The sequence below is a fragment of the Dermacentor albipictus genome, chromosome 1 (genome assembly GCF_038994185.2).
Source record: "Dermacentor albipictus isolate Rhodes 1998 colony chromosome 1, USDA_Dalb.pri_finalv2, whole genome shotgun sequence".
In the NCBI taxonomy this organism is placed as follows: Eukaryota; Metazoa; Arthropoda; class Arachnida; order Ixodida; family Ixodidae; genus Dermacentor; species Dermacentor albipictus.
Window position 1 is genome coordinate 42,025,707 of NC_091821.1, and position 23,319 is coordinate 42,049,025.

The 23,319-nt window shown below is 43.8% G+C and overlaps 1 protein-coding gene across 3 annotated transcripts in view; it reads left to right on the top strand.

Annotated features, from left to right (window-relative positions):
- Nak (Numb-associated kinase) overlaps positions 1–23,319 on the top strand; it is a 119,673-nt gene that overhangs the window by 61,836 nt on the left and 34,518 nt on the right. For 2 of the 3 annotated variants that reach the window (XM_065437951.2, XM_065437958.2), the window contains 4 exons: positions 5,131–5,527; positions 13,984–14,148; positions 16,194–16,390; positions 16,730–16,819. In XM_065437951.2, the coding sequence (XP_065294023.1) occupies positions 5,131–5,527; positions 13,984–14,148; positions 16,194–16,390; positions 16,730–16,819 (849 nt within the window). Of the gene's footprint in view, positions 1–2,029; positions 2,048–5,130; positions 5,528–13,983; positions 14,149–16,193; positions 16,391–16,729; positions 16,820–23,319 lie in introns of all 3 variants that reach the window. The other variant, XM_065437942.2, reaches the window with a different exon arrangement.

The following is a 23,319-nucleotide window of genomic DNA, read 5'->3' on the forward strand; positions in this document are numbered from 1 at the left end:
TCTTTTCTTGACATCAAACAAACGCTGCAAGGTTTTTGGAATGGTATTTTAAGACCATGTTGACCTAATATTAGCCTTTAGTGTCTCCTTGAAGGGGTATAGATGCCCAGGTGGTCAAAATGAATCGTGAGTCCCCCACTGCAGCATGCCTCGTAATCAGGTCATGGTTCTGGCAGGTAAAAACCATAGAATTTAATTTTATTTTCTTAAAGAGGGAGTGATGGCAAAGCTGTACTTTATGATGCTTTATGAAGTTGTACATTACTCTGTATTGTTAGCTTGTTTCAAATAATTCAAGTGGTTGTTTCTTTATTTCTCTAGATTTTAATTTGACACCTTGCTGACTATGTGAATTAAAAATCTGATTAAGTAATCTGAATCAGTAACTTGGTAGAATAGAAAAAAAATGCTTGGGCAAAAAAGAAGCCAACAATTAGTAATTGAGTTAGTAGCAACACACAGATGGTTCCATTCACATTGTACACTAGTTTACTTATCAGCTTTCTAACTTTTATTTTGTCTGTGTTGCCAATGTGTATTTAAAGAATGAAGAAGCTCCAGCCAGAGGTTTAATTTAATGCCCTACGTTTCTGTATTTGTATTTGTACTTGTATTTTTAGTGCTAGCGTAATTGAAGTGCTTTGATCTGAAACTACCAGCTGCTTTGTAGACTAAAAAGAGGACATCTCAGTGGTCACATTTTGTGGAAGATGTGTGTATACTACGGCTGCTGTAGTCCTTTCCAGCCTTTTCCTACAAGGAGCCCTACTCTTTGTAGTTGGGTTGAGTTTTCTTCATAAGGCTGTATTTTGATGCTTAAAGGCCAACTGCAACGAAATTTCACTTAGGCTAAATTGTCTATAAATGCATAGCATATACTGTTAAAGTAATCAAGTAACCTGGTGGTGAGCAGTAGTGATGTGGATATGGCAGAAGTCCCAGAACCATACACAACTGCTGATCTCTCAGTTGTGCCTATCCCAGGTGCATCACTCGCTCAACATTGCTGGTTGATGGGTGTCTCTTCTGGCGTGCTTGCTCACTGTTTCACGCGTGATTTGAGCTGTTTTAAGAATGCCGACATACCCGCCGTGGTTGCTCAGTGGCTATGGTGTTGGGCTGCTGAGCACGAGGTCGCGGGATCGAATCCCGGCCACGGCGGCCGCATTTCGATTGGGGCGAAATGCGAAAACACCCGTATGCTTAGATTTAGGTGCATGTTAAAGAACCCCAGGTGGTCGAAAATTCCGGAGTCCTCCACTACGGCATGCCTCATAATCAGAAAGTGGTTTTGGCACGTAAAACCCCATAATTAATTAATTAATTTATTTATTTATTTATTATTATTTTTTTGCAAGCGTTCATCTAGAAAGCACGGCTCCTAGGCATGACCTCCAAGATTGGGCAGCGCCCGCGACTGCGCACAGCACACTGAAAAATCTGAGGCGATGTGTTGCGACTTGGGTCATGGCCACTAACCACCAGGTGCACACATTGTTTGCTTAGGTGGTGTTTAAAGGCCGCTAATAAGAAAATTATACAATTGCCAGCCATGTGGCATTGCTGAGATTGTTTCGTTGATATATAACTACTCATTTATAACCAATTTAGCCAAAGTAAATTTGGTTGCAGTTGGGCTCTTGCTTGATTTGTTGTTTGTGGAGCACTGGGCAGCAAATTTTCACAGCTTATAGTGCCTTATGTCACAGGCTAATTTATTTCTTCTTTGCTAATTGCCTCACTTTGTATGGCAGTGAACAAAGATTTAGGGCTTTTTCTGCACTAATTCCAGCATGCCATTGCACAGAAATAAAATGTCCTCTGTTGCAGAAATTGTGTGAAATCAGAATTCATTGTAGTGGAATTTTACTGTATTACCACTAGCTTGAAGCTTTTCTTTGTTACTATGTTAGATCATAGTTCAAAAGCTGAGTCTGACTTGACTGGTGCAGCCACTAGTTTTAGGATAAGTTGCAGCTGATCCTTAAATTGCATCTAATTTTGGGTTGTTACACTGTTGGCATTTCAGTTCAGGAAGCAGTACCAGGTATGACTTTGGCATGTTTGATTTCTTACAGCATTATTGCTTGTGTGTGTTCTGGAGCCCTTGTGTGATAATGCCAAATGAATAGTATGTTAAAATGCAAACTATGGCTTCTGTTTACTGCATCTTGTGACATTTCTGAGCTGGGCAAGGCACATAAATATTTCTCTTGATTAATATATATGCGATTCCAGTACACACCAATCACCTTGGTGTGCCAATATTGCAAGAATGTACCATAGTTTGGTTTGGTCTTTGCCATTGTGGTACTCATGTACTGTGTGAGGAGCCGTGAGGTGTGGTCATGCTTTAACAAAAAACTATGTAGGTGTTGCATAGCAACGGAATAGGTTGGCTTCTAAAGTTTTTCTGTGCCCTGGTTCAGGCATTGCTGCTGTTCTATTATGCAGTAGCGTACCCTTTCCTCTTTTTGCGTTGAGTAGCGCTCAAGATGTTCTTTTACAAAAACAGTCTGTTGGAGTGTCTACAAGCCTCGCCTTTGCTTCTCTTCTTTTTTCCAGTAATCTCGAGAACTGTGTGTACAAGAAGACCATTCATATACATGTATTTATGATTCAGTGAGCAAGTGCGTGCAATAAATAAGTGATTGGCTTCAGAGCTAACAACGACTATTGTTATGCGATCCCTAACAGATTTTCTCTTTTGTTCCTCTAGAGCCTTTGATAGTTCAAGTCCTCACATTTCATGTTTGTCATTCATAGTATATCACATCTGTGTTACATTTGGTTGTGGTAACGCACAATAATCTTGTCTCATCATCAAACATTTGAACAAATTGTCAGACTTGGAACATTTCGTGCTTGCCTGCGTCTGCTCTCCTTCCTTTTTTCCAGAAGTTGATTGCCAAAAAGCCTGCCATTAATTGTGTGCATTGTTATAGGTGTGCTTTACACTGTACTGCCAGTAGGAATTCTTTGAGTAGAGGCAAATCACTGAGAGGAAGAGGATGGGCATTGCCATTGGCAAAATTCTGCACTGTAGTGGCTGTAGTGACACATTTTCTTAAAGCACTGCAAGGCCCCCACTTCAGGTTGCCAAGGATGAGCATTATAGGAACGAGGATGATGGCCTATTGAAGAAAGCTAACTTGGCAAACAGCTAAACCTTTCGAATGGTTTTGTGTATTAGCATTTCTCAGTGTGCCGGTTTCAACCAAAAATACACGATTTTCAGCTAAATGTGATGTAGGAACATTTTGCACTGCTCGAATCTTGAATGTCTAAATAGCTGAAGAAGCAGGCAGTATATTTTGTATTGCTTCTAATTAATTCATTAGTTGCGGCATATAAGCGGGCGCAGTGTCTGTTTTATTAATATTTTGTGGGCTTTCTTGTAAACAGACACCAAAAAAAAATTTGCGCAAGAGATAGTGTGCCGCATTTGACATTGATGTTTTAAAATGTGTTCTAAAACATAGTGTTGACATGTGATAATTCCAAAATTAAGGAAATATTTAATGCAAACTAAGAGTGATAAAAAAAATATGGACACTACTTGTGGTGGCTGCTAAACAACATGCAGTTAATTTCATCCACATAAAAAACTTTTTTATTTGGGGCCACCTACTGGGACACAGTGTATGTTAACACAAATTTAATGCAGTGAACTTGTTAAATGGAACCTGAGCGGACCAGGTAAATAAGTTCTGTTTATTAGGAGTTCCATTTACTTAGAGATTTGTATTAGAAATGCAGTTAACACATCAGCGACCAAAATGCTGATGTCAAAGGGGTTAGGCGTTTAAGCTTCCATGTAGAAGCTGAAACGTCTAGCCCATTCGACAGTGCCATTTTGGTTGGTGTTCTGTTGATTGCATTTCTAATATGAATCTGCTTCCCGACCAGATGAAATGTCATCCATTTATTGATTTCACTGAGAGATTGAGCTCAAGGGCACACAAGGCACACAAGAATTGATCTGGAGACCTCCATAAATTGATGTAAAGCTGCTTTAAACATTTTCTTGAAAAGTGTGTTCTGTATAGGAACAAAAAGTACATGCATGGCTGGTTCCAGGCATAATTGGCATTTAAAAAAAAATTAAATGAAAGATGTTGTGGGAAGTTCTATTTTTCTAGAAATAATTTGTGTCGAGTGTTTATATACTGTAGAATCTCGGAAATAGCTTAACAGAATTACCTGTTAAAGGGAACAACAGCCTCTAAATTGGTTGGTTTTGTATAACCAAAATTTTTGCAGCTATCTTTAAACGAAACCCCAGAAACAAGCTCTGAATTATTTTCAGAAATAGCCATTATCCGATTTTTTTTTTTTTTTACACCTGTCTTCTATGCAGAAAACCATGCTTAAAAGTGGCGGCAAGCACTCAAGCAAGCAAAATTTGATAAATCTTTAATGCATCACCAGTGCAGTCCGGACAGCTTGGCACCACCGCCACTCCCTCTAAGAATAAGAATGACCAAAATCGAGTCAGAATGCCTTACAGGGTGCTGTTTGATTATGTGGACTCCACCAGCACAACCTCGTGCTAATTCAGTCACTGAGTCGAGCAGTAGGAGTGATGTTTTTGCTTTGATGCGTCTCCGGTGCCTCCTTGAAATGAAGACTAGTGAAGCGTAGTCAATCAAGGAATTGCTGACAGCGCCCAAACCACAGAATAAACTAGCTGCTGCATTCACTTTTGATGCCCGACATTTCTAACAGTGTTAAGGAGGTGTGTGGTTTTCTGAGCTGGAATTCGCTAGTGCTGCACTGCTGTACATATTTTTCAGTAAATGGAACTCATGTTCATCAAAACATATTTCTCCGGTCCCTTGAGGTTCTGTTTAATGAGATTCTACTGGACTTGCAAGTGCACTAGCCATTGAAGAGGCAGTATAGTCTCTCAATTCTAACTTATATATTTGATTCATTATTTTCTGTGATTATGTTTTTTGTGACTGATATTTACCATACTGAAATGTTTGCTGGGATTTCTTCTAAAGCATTAACATGCAGTGTTCTTTTCCCACCTATTTCCCTCCTGCTCCTCCTCGAAAACTATCCTCTCTTTATCGTCCTACGATCCATTTTCTGTCCTCTGCACCACCCACCATGAAACTGCAGATTATGAAAGCATACGAAGCCCGTGTGCTGCAACAACACCATTTGGTGTCAACACCAAGCCTGGTCTCCTGCCACCACCACCACAGGCTTCTGCATCAGCACCATCCTCCGCAATCACTACCCCAAGTCAACCCAGCCAACCTGGCTCTAAGCTTGGATCCAGCTCACTTGAGGCATTCTTCACACCTTACTGCTCTGGTGAACAACAGAACATTGCGAGCACTACGCCACAGGGTAGCAACGGTGCCACGGTATTGTGTATTACTGGCGACCAGGTACCATTTTCTGCAGCAGCTAATGGGCCTGTGGTTGGTGGAAGCAGCGGAGGTTCATTCGTGCCTTCTGGATCGAATCTGGCTACACCAGCTGCAGCCTTAGCAGGACAGCAGCAGCAAGGGTCAGTTCTGTTGTCAAAGCATGAAAGTGGATTTGTTAAAGCAAAGTAATGGTACTGTCTTTACTGAGGTTCTTGAATTCGGTGTATGATCGCTTACAGTAACAATTCATATTGGTAGTGCAAGATTAAAGAAAACACGTGCACAGAGGAACAAATAAAATAGATGGAAAAGTGCATATTTTTTTCAGTGTTGTGCTGCCAATGTGAATGCAAGCTGCAGCTACCAGTTGGTTTGCCTTAACAAGTATGTGCTGTGCAGCGCACGACTCCACAATTTTTTTGCTTGTTTGTCATGCTGCTGCATTGGTGCGATTTGTAGAATTGCTAAGCCAGTATTGCTAAATGTTGTCAATTGCAGGGTGTCTACCAACCAGGAAAACCGGGAATTCTCAGGGATTTTGAGTAGTCTGAAAATACTCAGGAAATACTTGTGGAATTAGTGCTTCTATCAGGGAAAGGGAACGAAAGTCTCTGTAATGCTGGCTCGAGTAACAGAAAAATCGCAGCAAATCTCTGACGCCATGTCGTCGGCTGGAGCAGTTGCCAGTGTACAGTCAACGACAGACTTTCCGGATGCCCAATAATTTAGGCGGCTTCGCCGCGCCACCACATACCCCATAGAGTCAATGTACAAGAACGTCTCTGAAAATTTATCTGAAATTTCGAACGCAGGAACCGTTCACCGTCCGATTTTCCAGACCTTTCGCCATCATCGCAGGTCCCAAACGGCATTAATAAAACGCACCACCGCTGCCGTTTTGATGACCTCGCAGCCTTGAAGGAGCACTCTTGCACGCAGATATGCTGGCAGCCGTAGCCATTACTGCGGTAACGCTAGGCCTAGATGCTTCGACGCTCGTTATTCCGCTTCTTGGCGGTGGTTGCTGTGTTTTTCATTGAAAAAATTTGTCGCTGTCAGCGATAGCACCGTCTACGCCTTTGTGGTCCTTGCGATTAGCTTCGAAACTCGGAAAGCACGTTGCTTTGCATAATGCCTGTTCCCAAAAGTCAGCTTCGCTTCAATAGAGAAATGTTATGCTGTGAAGCATACGCGAAAGTATTGTGGTGAAGCATAATAAGCATGGGAAGGAGCAATTGTCACGGGACCCAGTATGTATTCCTTAATTATACACACGTGCACCCGCCGCCTCCTGTCCCAGTACAAGCACCGATATGCCTAATAAGTGTACTGGCAGGCCTTCAGAGCTTTTGCAGATGTGCCTGTGGCAATTTGAGCCTTTAAGGGCAGTAAAAGACATGCACTCATTTCTTCAACATGCCCGATTTTTCAGACGCTTTTCCCTAGAGAGTCTGAAAAATCGGACATTGACTGTACAACTCGCCAAGAGGATGCTTCTAATGGTCTGTGCGGCGTACCCACGGCGGAAGGAGCACGAGAACACAAAGGACCTACGCATTGAGGAATGAATGGGAAAGGAAGCATGCCGCCGTTCCTTTGAAAGAACTTGAGCTCAAAAAACAGTGTTGGCTGACGCTGAGATGCAGCTATCTCTCATCCAAACCAAACTAAACTCTTTAAAGCATTGAAACGCAACACTGAGACATTGTGTGTGGGCTTAGAGTATGTCAGAACAGTTGAGGTTGACTTACCAGCTGGTGCAAGAGAATCTCACTTGCAACGAAGTTCAGGCCTCATACCAATGAGCTTGATAGAAATGGCTCATATTCGAAAATACTTGCTTCTGTGAGCATCTCCTTTTTATTCGTATTTGAGAATGTTCACTCGATTTGCAATGGGTTTTACCATTTTTTTTGAAGATATTTTATTTGCTGTGCATTTTACTAGCCCCTCCCTTCTGTTTTCTTTTGGAATAACATAAACGCTACCTTTTACTATTCAAACTCTATTAAGTTGTTTTCTTTTTTTTTTAACATGCTTGCCTAGAGAGTGACAGCATCGGGTGACATGGTGTCAGCCAGTTTTGACAAAAAATTTTTTTGGGTCACTCTAGGGAATTTTGCAAAGGCACTCAGGGAAAACCTGGAAAACTCAGAGAATTTGAATATGTCAACTTTGTAGACACCCTGAATTGGTAAAAATTCTTTGCCAATCAGTTTAAGATTGGAAGGGAATTTAATAACTGATTAAATAATTTGGTTGAACATTTTGTATTAGTAGTATTTGCAAATAGTTCACTTAAAATTGTTCATGTCAGTTGGGCTAACAAGGCCTGTGTTTGTCTCAAAAACTATGCTGTCATTTAAGAAAAAAAAATTCATTCTTGCTTTTGTGCTTGTTTCTGCCTGTTTTCTTTTTTTTTTCTTAAAAACCTACACTTAGTGGATCATTTCGTAGGCTGCATGGACCATTTGATATGTGCAATGTCTTGGTACAGCTTTGCAATATAAAAATATATGAAAGCTTTAATGTGAAATTAATGTTGAAGCAAAGGTGGTGGGAAAAGTTAATTGTCTAGGTGTAGCTAGGTGTACTCTGAACAAATTTCAAGAGCGAATTTCTATCAGTGAATGTGGTACGGTGGAGTTACCTATGTAAATTCAACTAAAAATGTAAGCATGCTTTTTTTAAAGCAAGAAATAATCACTTCTGTTTGCCAAATATACTTGTTTTGTAACTACATAAGTACGTCTCAGCATTAGTTACATACAGGTCCAGTGACTGTAACACATAACTTTCTCAGGAATGTGTGTTGCCTTGTAGGCGTGTAGGTCCCTGTGAATACTGAGTGGCAACTCCCAAGTTATGAGAAGCAACATGTGCGAGCCTACGAAAGTAAATGGCCCGATGTGTTCTAGGCAAACTAGCTCAAATCTGGCACTAGCACTTTTTGCGCACTTCAGAACAGGGCATGGATCCACGCTACATACTGTGGTATGGTAGACTTTCATTAATTTGACTCCAGTTATTTTGATATGGTTAATTCATCTGGACCAAAGGCCCCGGCTGGCCCTCATACATTTCTATGGGCCAAGACTCGTAATTTTGATGCTGAGAATGGCTCTCACTGGGTAATTTGAACTTTACTAGTCGACATGCACATTCCTGTTCCTGGTAGGGACCCCAATAGCTGCAGCATTGATCTTGGTGGTGCTAGGGAATAGTAAATGTGTCATACATGCCATATCCCACCCTAAATGCTGATTTTGAGCCTGCTCTTGAGAGTTCCGTTGAAAACAAAACCTTGCAATATATGCATACCGTATTTACTTGATTTTAACGTGCCCTCAATTGTAACATGCACCCATTTTCCGTGACTAAATAGAAAGGGAAAAAACCCCGCTCTCGAATTTAACGCGCACCCGTTTGCTGCGACCTAAAAAAAAAAGTCCTTTACAGTACTGCACACCTCATTCTTTCACACGGGAATACAACTTTATCTCATTTGGAAAAACAAAGGTTTACTTCCAAAGTCACAGTTTTGCCGAAAGGCGAAGCATTGATTACGATAGCAAATTAGTAGACATCTGTACAAAAAGTAAGGATAGCAGTGTGGATAGCAGTGTCACGCGCACACAAGCAAGCATGAACACGTCTCACGCAATGACTGTGGAAACTTTATCAAAACGCTGGAGTGGGTAAGTTCAGTAGCGGGAGCGAGCGAATTGACCTTTGTGCGGACTCGCGCTTCAACGCGCACTAAGCCACAAGACCACAGCGCAGTGCATCTAGATGTGTACTCTTTTGCAGATCGCTTTCAAGATAGGGACCGTACGACCGCACTGTACGTAGCAGCCGCCAGTGTAGAAAGCTTCTCCTGTTTGTGCCAGTCCTTCATGCAAGTTTCATGAACTCCGAACACCCGTGGTGCGGCCCAATTTTTCGTCCGTCTCCGCTCATGTGATCACTTTCCTTCTAATTGCGGCATCGTGATGAACTCGGCATGTCTTTGCAGTCAGCACTTCCATGCTGATAGAGCAAATGCGGCAAATGGGAAGACCAGGAAGACGGATGGTGCACTAACCTAAGCACACATACTACAGCACATGGAGAAAGCTATGGCTATTGGCCTCGAGCTCCACCACTGGAAAAGCTGGCGCCACCGTCGGCGTGACGTGCTAGGAGGGATCACGTGGACATAGCGGCTGTGTCGGCTGCTTCGGGCGCGCCGAAGCGAGCTGAAAACGAGTTTAAATTCCCTCGTACGCTGCGGTCCCCATTTAGTGGCGAAATTTTTCCGCTTCGAATGTCTCCTTTACAACGCTTGAAAGCACTACAATAGGTAGTGGCTGCCTTTGAAGGCGCGCAACATGGTAGACTACTGCTCGGTGCTGCAGGGCCGGACGCACTTAACGGAGGCCGGTGTCAGCCTTATTCACACGTAGCCGCAGGACAAGAAGCTGCGTGAAGCTTGGCTCGCGAAACGTAAAACCGGAAAGCAGTCATCGGCTACAACTCGGGTATGCAGCAAGCACAGACGCGAGGAAAATTTCTGCTACGGAGCCCGGTCTGCGATGTTCTGAAAACGCGCACTGAGACGCTCGCCCGAGTCCGCTGCCCGACTAATGTCATGACGGTTTGGTCTATGAACTTGTCGATGCTGTAGATACTGGCAAGTTCAGTGGAGTGGAAAGGCAGCGGTAAGAAGCACATTTAAAAAAAGCATGGCATATGGTCATGTTTGTGTTATGAATTAATGCACTGGATTACAAAAAAAAGGAGCAGCGGGAAATTGCACGCTGAGGACACCGATAAACATACAGTGTGATGCAACTCGAGAAATAGTACTGAAAGGTCAAAGAATTTAGAAAAAAAATCAAGATTGAATCGTCGCGACGGTACATACAGGCGTCGAAGTCTCTACAATGAAATTATTTTTGAACAGCTCTGATAGCGCCCACGCAACAATGGTTCCTTGTATATTGTCAAATGCTCATATTCTGCGACCTAAAGCTCATGTCACGGTGCGAAAACGCGCGCGCGGAGAAAGCGAAACAGTGCGCGGACAAGCATGCAGACGCGCAGTCGGTCGCTGCGAATCTGCGCGATCGCTGCATTGAGTCTTCGTTCTATTACGCTCCATTTAGTTATACAAACGCTATAAGAACATATTTCACATAGTTTGCTCTCAGCATTTATCTACCTTTCACGCAAGAAGCCGGTTCGGGAGACTGCATGGCTGCGACCGCGCGCAGTGGCGTTCAATGTGCTACGTATTCGGTAAAGAGGTAGCGTCTGTAAACGATTGTGTGCTTTCAGTTTGCCCAAGATTATTATTTAGACAGTAAGAAACTTCTCTTGTTTCGAAAGTACTTACAGAAATGTCCGGGAGAGCTCGCGCGTGGTGTTTTCAGTGAGCGCTGACAGCAAAACCTATGAGGAGCGCGCCACGTGATCCCTCATACTACGCCAGCGAGGCGCTTCCGATAGATGGCGACTCCGTAACTCCTCGCCGCCAATAGTGTACTAGATTAGGGGTAGCGGGTCATGGGAAGGCTCCACGGTGAAGCAGTTTTCCCAGAAACACACAGGTGGCACTGCTGCACCTTTCACCTGGGCACTTCATGCATGCATACACATAGGATGTCTCCCCGCCCCGTTGGAAAAATGAAAAGAAGAGAGATAAAGAGGGAAAAGAAACCGAGTTGCTTAGTTTTCTTTTCGTGTTCTTTTTTCTTGCGAGGACACAAGTTCAAAAAGTTTCATTGGTACACGCGAGTCCAAGCACGCGCCGGTGGCATGACTGGCTTATCGGAACCTGTACCGATAACATTCAGCGTACACAGAGGTTTAGTTCTGCAGAGAGTGCTTTATTTACACATTAGAAAAAAAGGGCTCTAATCCATGTTGTAAAGGTGGTTGGACAGCGAAGCTGTAAACAACAACTAGAATGATTACCCGTTGCAACGTAGGTTGAAATTAACATGGTGACATTCACATGCACTTTACCTAGTTATAACGTTTCGACGGCCTGCGACTTGGCTTGCGCCGCTACTTCGTGCACCTACAAAGAGTGATGCAGAGAGAAGAGAAATTCGCCACGCCTCGTATGCACGCTGCTCTTCCATTATATGTGCATGTCACTACACAAATTAGTTGCTAGGCGGTTCTTCTTGCACGTACGAAAGTGTAGTTACATCACTCCCTGCTTCGTATGCAACAGTCAAGCTGCCGTCGCCGCGGCAGCTAACGCAAAGGTAATCTTTGCTGGGAAACGTATGCAGGGAGCACTACGTGCTTTGCATTGCATGTAGGCATAGGAGTGTCTTATCAGGTATGCACGTGGTTCGGATGCTTGTTTTAAGCTTGTTCTTTATTGAAACGTATGCTGTTGTGTATGCTGTATGTGTGATTCCAGAGAATGTATGCACTGTTCACTTCCCTTTGGTAAGTGCTTGTAGCCTCTGCCTTACGGAGGTATGAGCCATAGAGGATGATAGTTTTCTGTTGATGTTACGCCACTAAGAAATCCCAGGATCCTAGTTGTAGACAACTTTGCTGTAAAACAGGATGAGAAGAGTCATGCAGCACCTGTTCACTTCTTCCATGGTGTGTGAGAGTGGTTCTGATAACGTACGGCAAACATATGTCCACTAGACAATGTCGCCTTGTGTACTTCTGGTGTGCATGAAGACAGTCTTTTCGATCATGTCATGTGGGAGACTGACTCTTAAAAGAGGCGTGAACATAAGGAACACCACCATAGTTGGGAAATTTATGAGCAGCCCGCTGCTCTGTCGATTGAGACACATTCCATAGGTCAAACAGCATGTAGTGCACGCCGATTGCGGGCCTATCCATTTGAAGCTCACCAACTTGCAAGCAAGGTTTGTTAAATGAGTGCAGGTTAGGCGCACACCTTATTTCTTGGAGGTCTTTCGCATGCTGGCACCTTCGACAGGTACTTGGGAACATTGAATGTTTGGTACTGCATCCGGTGAAAGCGAGGTGAAAATGTGGTAACCGCACTTCCTTTCCATCAGTGATGTGAACGCAGTGTTGAAATACATACTTTTCTTCTAACTGCGGCTCACACACAGCTCCAGGGGTTTATCAGCATGGTGAATGTTCCGATTCCAAACGCAGCGCCTTTTGTCGTCCTCGGGGACATTAAACAACTTCGGCGCATTCTTCACGCCGCTATACCCACGTCTGCAACCGGCAGCGAAGCAGTAGTTCTTTCGACAAGGCTTCGTCATGTCACTTTGTCGGTTAGAGAAAAAACTGCACATGAAATAACAAATGTGTGCACAAAACACAGCAACACAAATATGTGGGTGAGTGCAGGCGACGGCCAACATGCGAGCGTGGCGGTGGCACAGCGGGCCCCAGGTGAAAGGCTCCATAGCGCCGCTTTGCGGCCACAAAGATTTTCCAGTTTTTCTGTTTCACGCGCGCGCAGTGCCCGCGCCTCCCCCTCAGCTCACTACCCCTACTCTACTACACTATAGCTACGGTAGCTAGGCTCGAAGCATGTCCAGGTAGCCATTTTGAAATGCCGATGGCGATATGGTAACACAGATTTAAGGTCGTACTCGATTAAAACATGCAGGCTATTTTTTTACCCTACTTATCGGAAAAAGATGCATGTTAGATTCGAGTAAATACGGTATTTTCCTGTTTCTAATGCATGCCCTAATTCCCAAGAAAACTGGTTTGAATATTTCCTGCACGATAGTCAGATACAAAACTGAAACTGCGTTCACGTTGTTGGCAACAGCGAAAGCCAGCATCATCCTCACTTTCATTACATTTTTTTGGTGACAGGACAAGTTTTTGTGTAAGGTCCTAGCAACCCTAGCATAGGTACCATAGGTTGGCGACAACATGCCACATTTATTATGAAAACTCATTCAAAAGCGAAGTTATTTTACATGCTGAGTTAGTAGCAACAAAGCCGTGTTATGCTTGACGCGGAGTCGCATGATGAACTGCCGAAGTGGTTAGCTTAGGCATAGGCTACCGTCCCGTTATCTCTGGTTGCGTCTCTAAAAAAATGTAAAGTATCAAACAATCTGGGCCTGCACGGAGGACCATTCTGGCCCATAGCAATATAGAGCCAAGAGTAAGAAATATGGAAATTTAGCATAAATTTTCATTTTGTAAAGGTAAACTCTGCAGGTTTCACCTTTTTCTGATTACCAGAATCGGAGGCGTGCTATATTTTTGTAAGGTCAACTGCACATTAGATTTGGGTGCAAGTTGCTTTCTACTTTGAACCCATAAAAACTGGATGCATGAGAATCGGGTAAATTTTGCCAAATAAAGCAGCAATGTATCTTAAGGATTTTTTTCCCTGTCTCTTTTCATTTAAGACATCAAATAAATTAATAAATACCATCGGTCTCATGAAGCTTAAATTAACAGAAATAGACTGTTAATCAATTCTTACTTGTAAGGCATACTTGCATTGCTGGACAGGCATGATTTTGTTTCACATTGGTTCATTCACAAAGGTGGAATAAATGATGTGAAAGCACCTGCTGTGATACAGACTTTCTCAGAAATTCTATTGCGTGGCCCCTGCTGTGTGCAGGATTCAGGCTCAGGGTGTCAGTGTGGACTCCATCAGCAGCACACAGCCTGCGTCGGGGGCCTCATCAGAGCGCCTGGCACCTGTTTTGACACCACCGTCATCGCCTACACCAAGTCAGAAAAGCCATCATCGGCGTAATGTCAGCGACACATCGGCCTTTGTCAAGTAAGTTAACAGAAAAAGATACATCCCTGTGTGTGGTTCTGTCATTGTTGGCCTGTAGTTCCTGTGTTCACTTGCGAGTGATAAATTATTATTCTTTAAAAGATAGCTGACAAGATTGATTCTTGTTTCCATGCCCTTCATTTGCAAGTTGCTTGCTTGCAAATTGCTTACTTCACCAGTAAATAGCTGCTTGATCAACAACTGAAGGATGGGTTTGTACTGTGTTTTATGCACACGGTGTACTACATTGTTCATTAAAGCAGCCATGCAGTACTTTTCTGCACCCTCCCTACTGATGTCTATGCTGCTGCTTCGCGCCAACACAGCACACAGGCGAAAGCACCATTGAAACCCCACTTATGCGTATCTGCTGTGTTTACGCAATGCAGAGTGTATGCGTCGGAAGCCGACCATACCTGCGACTTGAGACCTCTCAAGCTTACATAGATGGCGCACATTAGACAGACGAAGCATAATGCCTGCATCACACCTGTGCCTCAGCAATAATTTTGGGTGTCGCATTGTGCTGTACCACTGAAGTAAATGTGCACAATTTCTGAACTTCTTATGCCCCACTGTGGACTGTTTCACAGTATTGCAAGCAAATCGAATGGACCTATGGTGGTCAAGCAGTTCTCTATTGAATTTTCGCTATTGCACTGGAGCTGTAACCTTTACTAAGCAATTACTCTTGCATCAAGAATGGCTATGAGAGCTTTGTAAAAGAAATTGCACCATTAAGTTCTGGATGCTCTGGAAATTAACATGCATGCATGTGTGTGACAGTTGTCACACATGGATGCACAACCCCTGTCACGTAGTTAATAGGCATTGAAAATCTGCAGCACAGTGTTATTTCTAGGTGCCATTTTCTGTAATTAATCTCTTGCTTTGTACTTTGTGGATGCCACTAGAAATGGTATGGCACGCACCAAGCTGTGACAACAGCAGGCAGACAGACTGCATAAAACAAGATATGTAAAATTTGCAGTGTGTACATATGTGTGTTAGGTGTGTAAATGCTGTTTCTTTATTTTTTGCAGTAATCCTTACCTATTTACTGGCACCGCCCATGTTTATCATTGCGATGTCAATAGCACTGGAATAGAAAGACGCCTATATGTTATATTGCCTGGTCACGTCAGTAAAACTTGCATTAAAATGAGAACATATTCCAAAGCTAAGTAATATGTACTATGATTCTTTCGAAATTCTACTATATATTCAAAGAAAAAAAAGTTTAATATAAAAAACGCATGGCCATGTAATCAAGGCATAAAGTTAATCAGTTGCTCAACTGTAAGCAGGCCATCATAGAAAGAAACACAACAGCTTCTGGTCACTAAGTCAAAAGTTAATTGACATTTTGGATCCTATAGGGTTGCTTGTTCAAAAGCCAGTAGGCACAGGGTCGTCATCAGTTCAAGTGCACAGCACATGACGTAATGCCTGGGAATAAACTTCCGGCATGGTGCCATCAGTCCGGTTCATGGAAATGGGTATCGCCTGTGTCAGCAAAAATTTGAGTAATAACCTCTTCGTCAAGTTTCTTTCTTTGGTAATCATTGTCATCACATGCCCATTAGAAGAGGCAATACGCAGCGTGGCATGTGTTATAATAGGCACCAACTTCCACTGGCACTGAGCTGAGAGGGACAGCCCACTTCCTCAACTATGGAGAAGCTAGGAGGGAGCATCAATTGACAATTTTGAAGCCTACTCCTAATGTTGCAAAAATCTATGAGCCCTCATTACATTATAGACAAGCAGCAACTTTCAGCTCCCTCACATGATGGCTTTTGGTTGTGCAATAAGCTAATCTGCCATAGATGTGCTAAAAGCTCTTCCTGTGTTTCATGGCCCTGCAATAGTAATGAACCAAACCACTTTTGAAAGCATGTGATATATATTTTTTTACTTTTTCCACAGTGTTGTGTGCTGTTATCTTAAGTGTTTCTTGGCTTTGTAAGAGAACTGTTCTCAGTTTGGATGCCACTCTAGCACCTCGCCTGATATGGCCCTAATTGCTTCCATTGGGAATTCAGGCCGTTTGTACAGGAAACATCCCAGTTCCTGGCACCTTTTGAAGTCTCATTGGGCCGTACTTCATCCCCACATGAGGGCAATCCCCACTGGAATCCATTTGCTGAGCCTGCGTCTACCTCTGCAGTGGATCCTACAGATCCTGAAGACCACTTCTTTGGCCAGGAGTTTGATAAGATACGCCGAGGCTCGCAGAGCAGTGAGTCTGACCTCCATTCTGTTTTTCTAGACGCATCTCATAGTGCAGGAATAGTAGCAAACCTAAAACTATTGGCACTATTATGGCAATGCAACCTTCTGCTTAGACTTGCATTAGATATACAATACATGATATGGGTCACAGTTTTCACCCCCATTGCCACGTAAATTTGTTGTGCAGAAAAATATGGGTTGCATCACTGCTGAAGCACGTTTGCAATGCCGAAAAGCAGTTCAAACTGGAAGAAAGTTCTGTTTTTGTGCGGTGTGCTTTCTATAACTTTGCAGGGACAATAAACCTGCAGAACTCAAGAAAGCCATGCACTGTTTCTTTCTCTAGGCATATCCAACGTGAAGAGTCGTGAGAGTCTAGTCATGAGCAGTGGCGACTTAGTGGATCCATTTGGGGCTGCACCTTTCAGCCGTTCAGGTGAGGAATCTTGCTTTTTATTGACGGGTCACTTACACTGCTTCTTTTTCAAGTTTGTGGAATAGTTGCATGTTCATAATGCTGTTCTTGTTAGTTGCCTTATGATTTGCAAATGTGTGGACTCTGTGGTGTTTTTTCTTTCCTCCTTTCAGTTTTGTTAGTTTTAATATTTTGTTCATTCATTTACCATAACCACTGCCTTTTCTAAAGACAGCTAAAGCACTGGATGAAATGTGGCTGTATATTGGCAGCACACTGCATGTTCTGTTGTTTTCTAGAGCTACTGGAATTAACAGGTTAGCACTTGAGCATTCATCAACCAAGTTGATATGACTGAATCGCCACAAAGCAAGAACACCTTTTTTCACAAGACGCATACATTATAGCCAGGTGTGCAGTCACACATTGGATAACATTGGCACAGTAGCATGCTCTGCACGTTATCACATTTCCTTTCCTCTAACATTTTAGAACGTTTATTTTGCAAAGTCCTCGTGCTTGAAACGGTCTGGCGGCTTGCAAGTGCACGTGCTACACTGTAACGATTGATTTTCTACTAGCCGTGTAGCTAACCGTGCCTCCAGCAGTGACATTGACGTAAATGGCATATACGCCACTGACGGTGTCGGGCAGTCTATGCTGACAGGTGGGATAGTCTCTTGAGCTTGCTGAACTGGATGCGTTGGATCAACAGCTGACAATTTAGCGGGATAGTGCGTTTTGGCTGCATTTGCTGTGGCTGATAGAGTCCTCTCTGCTGCAATGTCACTGTGCTGCGTTACAGGATTTCAGTCTCTCAATACTGGTTCCGGACTTGTTGCTGGGTCAGCATGACAGGACCGGATGTGGTTGGTGTGCATAAACCGTACTTGTTCGTTCACTTTCACAACATATGTCGTAGCACTCACAATCTGATGCCCAACACCTTCTCCCACGAGGGACATTCACAGCACACAGTTTTCACAAGCACTTGATCGCCAACATAAAACAAACGCTCCTGCGACACCTGTGTCGCTGTTCTTTGAGTTCCTGCTGTTTGGTGTGCATTGCTCTTGAAAAGTTTTGTTTCAACAATGCAAGTTTTGTGCATGGTTGTCGCTTGAGAAAAAATTCAGATGGTGTCTTTCCAGTCACGCAACTGGGTGTGTTGCAGTACGCCATCAAAAAACTGTCAATATATTCCTGGAATGAATAATGCGCACCTGACAATTTCATTTCTAACACTTGCCTTATCAGAGCACATTTCACAGTCTGCCTGGTTCATTCGCCTGTGGCGTTTGAAGCTGCATGATAAGGAGGAGTGTTAATGTGTCTTGCGCCATTGGGGGCTATGAAGTCTGCAAACTCGGCTGCAGTAAATTGTTGCCCATTATTGCTTACCAATATTTCCAGGAAACTGTTAAGCTGCAAAAGCACTTCAAAGCTTTTCAGTTGTCTTTGCAGTAGAAGTGGACAACACTGACCATACCTCAACCCACTTGTAAAATGTGTTAACAAGAACAAGAAACACATTTGCGCTAGTTTGAGCAAAGTCTACATACAGACGTGACCCGCACCTAGTAGGATAACTGCCATGGATGAAGTGGTACAGGCTGGGCTGCACATTGCACATTGCACACTGCACATGCACCTGGCACATTTTGCTTTTTTTTTTTTACATACTCTTCTATGGCTTGGTCAATTCCAGGCCACCACACAAGTGTGGGCCAGCTCCTTCATGTGACTTGCTCCAGGATGTTCAATGTGTAACGGATCGAGCACATGATACCTCGGCACTTCAGAGATAGCAACCTAGACACCCCACGTCATGAAGCCCTGCTTTGGTGACAATCTCGGCATACGTAATACGCATTGAGTTCTGAGCAGCAACTAGGCCAACCAGTGAGTGTAAAGTCACCTGCACGACTTAATGTCAGACATCTTTTGGACACTTTGGCAATTTCGACGACTATCAGTGGAAGAGATTGAAATACTGACAAGCATTTCGGCCGATTCTTCTTATGCCAGCACTACTTGAGGCACTTGCCCCAGGATGTTCACTGTGTAACAGATCGAGCACGATACCTCGGCACTTCAGGGATAGCAACCTAGACACCCCACGTCATGAAGCCTTGCTTCGGTGACAATCTCGGCGTACGTAATACGCCTTGAGTTCTGAGCAGCAACTAGGCCAACCAGTGAGTGTAAAGTCACCTGCACGACTTAATGTCAGACATCTTTTGGACACTTTGGCAATTTCGACGGCTATCAGTGGAAGAGATTGAAATACTGACAAGCATTTCGGCCGAGTCTTCTTATGCCAGCACTACTTGAGGCAATCTGCACAAGGCATCAGCCACATCCATGTTCTTTCCCTTACGGTACTTACATAAGAGGAATCTTTAGTTTGGGCCCAGCTCCGATGCGGCCTATTCAAATACATGTATAATGCAGAAACTCTATTCTGAGATAACTGCTGCGCTGATTTTAATTAAATTTGTTGCATTTGCGAGAGAAAGTTATAATCTAGGAACTGTTGGAAGCGCAATTTCGATTTAGGGCCTGAATTTTTTAAAGGGACTGACAACCAATAGCCCGCCTTGCAAATTGTGAAAGCCACCCATCTTTCTGCTTTCACAGGAATGAGTGTTACTGCGCTTAACCAGATAAATTTTGACCTTTTCAACCAATTTTGAAAATAAAGAGCTGGTGGAATAAGTTCGCGTTGTTGTACAGACATTTCTTATATTTGTACTGCGTTTTTCCCCAAGTGCACGCCTACGTCATGGCTGGCTGGCCCCCCCCCCCGTCATTGTCGTTCTGTCGATAAACGAGCCAAGCCAACTCATAGAAAATGAAGGCGAAGGCAGCGCCACTTTACTGCTCGCTATAAATGAAGGCTTATCTGCACATTGTAAGTTGGGAAAAACTTGTAATAAGAAGTGTACTGCATTTTAATACTAATAAAAAGACCAGGAATCGCATACACTAATAGCAGGTCCTGTGGGGGACTTCTTATGCAGTTTCATGTTTTTGCCACGTGGGGCGCTAGAGGTCATTTTTCGCGACTTCTAGTAGCGGATTAAAAATATAAATCCACGTTTCATGAAAAAAAGATAGCTCGTTTTAGCCACTATGATAGGGAATCATTCCATCGGCAGGATTGATCGATTCATGTTCTGAGCGGTTGTCTGTCCCTTTAAATGAAATTTCCAAAAATTGGTAAAGTTGAAAAAAAAATAAAGCACAAAGTTTACAAATTCAAAGCTCTGCACCTAGAACAGATACAGTTAACTCTTTCGGGACCGGGGAAAAAACAGGCAATTCTGATGGGTGTCAAAAATTATTTTTTATTACGAATAGTCATTACGCTATATTGCTGCAATGTTTATCAAAATGTAGCTAATTAGATGGTCTTTCATGCATAAAGAACGGTTAGACTTAAAAGTGATATATAATATTTTAAAAAAAATCTCAAATTCAAGATTTGCTCAAAGAACAACATAAAAAAGTTGGAAAAGTCATGGATATACAAGTGGAAAAACATAATAAAAAAAATTCAAGATATACAAAATGTGCTACAATGCCTCCTTTCTTGCTTGTGAAAATTTGGCACGCGTATCTACAACTGTCTTTTTTTTTGTGTGAAATCTAGCTTGCACCAGTGGTCAGCCACTCAGGTCCCACGGTTCTTGTGCCACTCGACGAAGCAGTTCCGGGCAGTCGTAAAACACAAGTGAACTTGGCATGTGCTGCAAAAGACATTAGTTTTGAGCTCGATTTTCTTCTGCTCATAGCACAGCTTGCAGTTTCTGCGTTTTGCCACTTTTTCCGGCTTGTGGAGTGCATGTTTTGCGACGGGTGGTGGAGGCGTGTGTGCTTGCTTGGCACCGTCAAGATTCAGAAGCTGCCGAATGAGCTCTTCTCTAAAAGCTAGGTGGTCAAACCCGGCAGTCCGTGCCAGCTCAGGAATCTCTGGGTGCAATGTGCGGTGAGCTTGGAAGAGTACGAAACTGTTCACACATGCAATATCGATGCAGTGGAAGAACAGAGTCTTCCACCACCGTACGCTTCTCATGAGAACATTATAATATCCAATCATTTGATCCGATTTATCTGCGCCTAGCATGCCAGCATTATAATCATGGATCAGCAGAGGCTTTGTTATAGATATCTGAGTCCAGGAGTTTTGCCTTCTTTCCCTTCTTTTTGCGGTGACCGTGTCATTTGCAGTATGAACCGTGCTCATCATGTTGACAACACGCCGGTCTTTCCACTGAAGGTACAGGATGTTCTGATCGCGCAACCATCGAATGTCGCCACGTCGAGCTTTTTTTTCCCACCGTGCATCCTTCAGTTCGGCAGGAAATCCTCGGCGATCCTTGCGTGTGGTTCCGCAAGCCAATGTTTTTCGGCTGAGAAGATGACTGAACAGGCTAGTAGAAGTGTAAAAATTGTCCATAAAGATCCTGTAGCCCTGATCAAGATATCTGTGACACAGCTGGCAAACTACGTCGAAAGCTAAGCCATGGGGCCCTGGCTGCTCACGCTTACCGGTATACACACTAAACTGCACAGTATATCCGGTGCCAGGGTCAGCTAGGACCCACAGCTTGTAGCCCCATTTTGTTACTTTATCTTTGATATACTGTCGGATGCCTGACCGCCCTTTCGATTTCACCATGCGCTCATCCACGGAAAGATCGCGATGTGGCTGGAAAAGATTCGCTGACACTTCGTTCATGTGTTGCAGGAGCCACCACATGTATCGGAGCTTTCCTCTTGAACTTTGAGTGACATCGTCCAAGTCTGCAACTTGCAACATTGCGAGTAGAGCTATGAACCGGCGTCGCCGCATGATCCGTGGTGGGAGCAGACCGCTGTACAGATCTCCTACGTTCCAATACAGCTTCAGCCGAGGAACCTTCACAACGCCCATGTAAATTACGAGTCCGATAAACTTTAGCATTTCACTTGGGGTGACTTCTTCCCAAGATCCATCGGAACAAGCATGCGTTGGTTTTTCCAAAATGTGAGTCCAAGCATACTTGTTCGTGTTGTCACAAATTGTTTCGATCACATTCATCGAGAAAAACAGAAGAAAGAAGTCCAGAGCAGTCAAGAATTTCTTTGATCCGCTTCTGAGCGCCACGCCCACTTCTGCGTCCAAGTACACGCCAGGTTCCCGTCGCGGCGAAAACTCAATCCGCTTCTGCGCTGGCGGCAGCAGATCATTGCCGTAGCTTGTTGAGACCCTATCAAGTAAAGATAAAATAATGAGAACATATAGCGAGCCCGTTCACCTACTCCAGAAAGAAATGAATGTGGAACTATGCTCACCTTCGGCTACTAGATGAAGTCCGTGGCTCATCATCATCCGAATCGGAGTCCGAAATAAAATCGGAGCTGCCGAAGTCGTCTTCAGACTCTTCGCTGCTCGGTTCATCAAAAAAATCCGTTGCCGAAGCAGCGGAATCGCGCGATTGACGGCGTTCTTTTCGAGCGACCGGACGCGAGCACGACGCCATTTTCCACTGCGTTCGCCGCCGCCGCAATCGAGAAAATTCTCTCTCGTGTATCGCCACCTGCTGGAAATGAAAGAAACTATGCCGAAACCGAGAGTCTAGTTCCTGACGACCTCCTAGATGGAGCTACATGTCCAAGCGCGCAGAAATTTGAACGGGGCAGTGCGCGCAAAACCGTCGATCATATAGGATCGATGGCCTATGGGCCGGTCCCGAAAGTGTTAAACCTCGATATAACAAAGTAGGTAAAATTCGGCAATTTGCTTCGTTATATCGAAATTTCATTGCATTGAAATTCGACCTTATATGCAAATAAGTACAGTCGCTGATCTATTTTTCTTGCACGAAAAGGGGCCTTGTACGGGAAGGAGCTGCAGAATTTTCCAAATTATTAGGCAATCAAAAAAGCAAACTTGAATGAGAAAACAATTCATTTTGATAAATTTGGAAGTCGGCGACAAATGATATGGTTTCATGCCCCGTCGATGATATCTTTACATAGGCAGTATGAAGCCAGCCGTGCTTTTGTGTGCACTCCTCCTCTGCTGCTAATAACGTCGCCCGCACTGGGACCACGCTATCATGAAAAGCGCCGGCAGTGAATGCGTTGTCTGCCTCTGGCTCCACCGGGTCCCCGAAACTAGAGATTATGCAACCTTCTTTACTAAATGCGCAGGAAGACAGCCTACATGATACCACTGTCTGGGCATGCCCACTCCTTGCACACGTGGCAGGTTATGTCCAAAGCAGCATGCACTGCTGGGTATGCCCTCAGCCATGTTTACAGTCATGTGCAGTCACGGCCGAAAGCGGCGGCAGACATCACCACGACGTGCACCAACATAACCCCCCTCTTCTCCCCGCCCCTCGCGCACTTGTATGTTACCGCAAGCTCGCTCCCCTCCCCCTCCAGGGTGTCTACCAACCGGGAAAACCGGGAATTCTCAGGGAATTTGAACAGTATGGAAAAACTCGGGGAAAACTCAGGGAATTTGT